This window comes from Pyxicephalus adspersus, chromosome 4 (assembly GCF_032062135.1).
Source record: "Pyxicephalus adspersus chromosome 4, UCB_Pads_2.0, whole genome shotgun sequence".
Lineage (NCBI taxonomy): Eukaryota > Metazoa > Chordata > Amphibia > Anura > Pyxicephalidae > Pyxicephalus > Pyxicephalus adspersus.
In genome coordinates this window covers 153350120-153353335 of record NC_092861.1, presented here as the reverse complement: position 1 = coordinate 153353335, position 3216 = coordinate 153350120, and the positions used below count along the sequence as shown (strand labels likewise).

The following is a 3216-nucleotide window of genomic DNA, read 5'->3' as shown; positions in this document are numbered from 1 at the left end:
CCTCATCTCTCTACTTTGCCGCAATTCCCCCATCTATTGTACCAACCCCCCCCCATCCCTCTACTGTACCCCAATCCCACCCTCCACCCCCCTACTGTACCCTATTCCCCTCCTCTACTGTACCCAAACCTCGCCCCTCATCCCTCTACTGTACCCCAATCCCCTCTATTGTACCCAAACCCCTGCACACAATATCCCAGTGACCTGTTTGGCGCAACAGATGCAGAAAATGAAACATCTGAGACCCAACAAATCCCAAATATTAGTAATAAGAGAGCATTGACAGGAAGTGGGTGACTGGCAGGATCTTAAGGTGAAAATAAAAGAACAATAAATACAGCAGCCACCTCTCAGGGCTGATCAGCTGCAATCACCAATCATTGGCTTGAACTGCCCAACAGGCACCAATCAGATTCACTGGACAATGAGCACAGATTGGTTGGGGGGTCGATGATCCCTGGATTAGTTACCTGATTGGTTGGCTGCAGTGTTGCTCCCAAAGACCGCACATCATTGATTGTCCCCAGTCTGGAGCCAAATAAGAGAGAATGGAGGGGGGGCCCTTTAATTACACATCCAGGATGTCCTCTGCCCCTGGCCGGGCGCCATCCTGGCACTGACTGAGCTAATCAAACACCCGGCGCCGTCACACAGCCTCAGCGATGAGCTGGAGGAGGTGACACAGCACACAATATCATTTCCTGGACTTCCCATCAGTGTCACCGCCCTATAAATCGGGATATTCCAGTACCTCTGCAGTGATCCCTAACCAGAATATCAACAATGTCAAAGGTGGGGACACCGAGCCAATCACACAGCGGGGTCACTGACCTATAGATTCCAACGTCTGCATTTTCACCCCTGGAGGGGGCAGCGGCACCATCTTCACTTCCTGCAATACAATACCCCCCTCTTATTTACCCCCCATATTGGAAGTACCTACCTCCTCCCTAAAAAGGAGAAAAAGCAGAAGGTGGCATCCATAGGTGACCCCGCTATGTGATTGGTGTCCCCGCAGTCACATTTATAGGACAGTGACACGCATACAGATTGGCTGGGTGTATCACCGATGACGCAGATCGTTATCTCTCTACATATAGATCTGCTGTATGTGGGACGGCACCGGGCGTATTTATAGATCTCTGTGTGGGTCAAACTCCAAAAAGGTTTTAGGGTCATAAATCTCTGACATGTCACAATGTATAGCGACGGTCTCATAGTTCAGAGAAACTCAACCTGCTATTAGAAAATCATCCTCAGGATTCAGACTCTGCCTGGACTGAAATAATGTCATCAGTCTGCTGCAGGCCAAAGGAGGCATTTCTTCAGTCTGATGGATGGACGGTCAGAGTCCCCTCCTGCAGTGCTCGGTGTCGGTACGATCCCGCTCGGTGTCGGGGTCACTCACCGTCTCCCGGTCGGGTTCTTCATGTTTCTTCTTTTCTCTCCCTGCCGGGCTCCCCCATTCCCCAGAATCCACCACAGCGACACCTGGCAGCCCGGAGGAGATACTGCAGCATCCTCTCTCTCCACCATTCGTATGATGTCTCCTGTGCGCCCCCTGCTGGGGGGTCAGAGGTACCTACAGGACAACAGCCCTCTGATCAGCGTTTGTTGCCTCTGCTATTACCCCAGTGTGTGCCATGGTGCACCAGACAAATACCCCTCCCCTATAAACTGCCCAGAATACCCCCGGCCTCTTTCACTGTCCAGAAACCAACTAAGCCTCCCCCAATAATATGTATATTGTGTCCCTATATCCCAGGGTAAAGGGTTATTGTGTCCATATGTGGCCCCTGGGCAGAATTTCTATTTCCACCACCCCCCCCCACTCCAGAATTAATTAGTGCCCGAATACCTCACTGCTGGATTTCTGATTCCTGTGGATGTCCCCATTCGGACACCCCCTCCCCCCCTCCTCCTCCTGATCCCCAACCCCATACCCATTCCATTCTTCACCCCTCTATGCATCCAATCATTCTGTACCAAAGGACCATGTACCTCACAATTACCCCCTCAGGTCTTCCCGCCTCCTGGGATTGGCTGAGGAGCCCTGTCACTGCACTCACCTCACAGCAATCCGCTTGGGTTTTCCCGCTTCCAAGAGATCTCCCGTGATTGGCTGAGGACTCCTGTCACTCATTTTATCTCCCAGCCATCCTGTCAGGAGTTCCCGGCTTAAGTGCCCTCTTGGGATTGGCTGAGGACTGTTCCCACATCCAAAAACTCTTCAGGGATTGGTTGGGGATGCCTGTCATTCATTTTACCTCCAGGCCAACCTCTCAGGAGTTCCCGGCTTTAGGTGCCCTCCTGGGATTGACTGAGGAGGCCTGTACCCGAAACCAAGTACCCCTGGAATATGCTGAAGAGCCCTGTCACTAAATTCACCTGACAGCCATCCTTTCGGGTGTCCAGTCTTCCAGAGTTTTCTGATTAGACTTGTCACTTCACTCACCTTACAGCCGATTGGCTAAAAAAGTCTAGTCCCTCTTTTCATCCAATCCGGTGTTCCCACTTTACAGGGCATTTCTGTGATTGGCTAAGGCTTTCTGTCACTCTACTCACAGCAGTCACATCAGGTGATCCCCTCTCCTAAAGCTCTTCCATGATTGGCTGAGGCAGCCTGTCACTCCCCCCAGGCAGCTGACTGAATTCTCTCCACAAGGGCCTGTTCCAGGTACAGAGCTCAGGATCCTTCTAGGTTTATCTTGCCAGCCTGGAATATAATGTAATCCCTCCCACTTCAGGCTCCTCCCACTAGTGTCCCCTTTAAATATATTGATCCTGCAGGTGCTCCACACAGAGTGGCCCCGGTTGGGCTACTGAGGTCAGTGGACAGCTGAGGTGGAGGTTTAGGGCAGATAAGTCCATGAGGGCCGGGGGTTACAGCCATTTTTACACATGGGGCTGTACTTTACGATTCGTATTAAAGGGGTGAGGTTGAGTTTTAGGGTCAACTGTTGCATTTATTTTCCAGAGCCAGGTTTAAGCAGAACTCCAGACAAATTCTTACAAATTTCACCCCCCCGGCAACGCTCATCCTCTGGATAAATGGCAATGCTATTCTTACCTCTGAGCATAATGAGAGTTAAGGGGCGGAGCAACCACATAGCTTTAGCTGTATACAGCCCCAGGGGGAGGAGCCAAGGGCAGCACAATGAGTGACAGCTGTGAGCCTGCTGACATCACATCCAAGATGGAGGCACCAAGTGAAAT

General features: G+C 51.4%; 1 protein-coding gene across 2 annotated transcripts in view; it reads right to left on the bottom strand.

Annotated features, from left to right (window-relative positions):
* SLC35B2 (solute carrier family 35 member B2) overlaps positions 1-1680 on the bottom strand; it is an 11306-nt gene extending 9626 nt beyond the window's left edge. The window contains exon 1 of one of the 2 annotated variants that reach the window (XM_072410023.1): positions 1409-1680. In XM_072410023.1, coding sequence (XP_072266124.1) covers positions 1409-1536 — 128 coding nt within the window. In that variant the 5' untranslated portion in view covers positions 1537-1680. Of the gene's footprint in view, positions 1-470; positions 869-1408 lie in introns of those variants that run through there. The other variant, XM_072410024.1, reaches the window with a different exon arrangement.
* Between the last annotated feature and the right edge of the window lie 1536 nt (positions 1681-3216).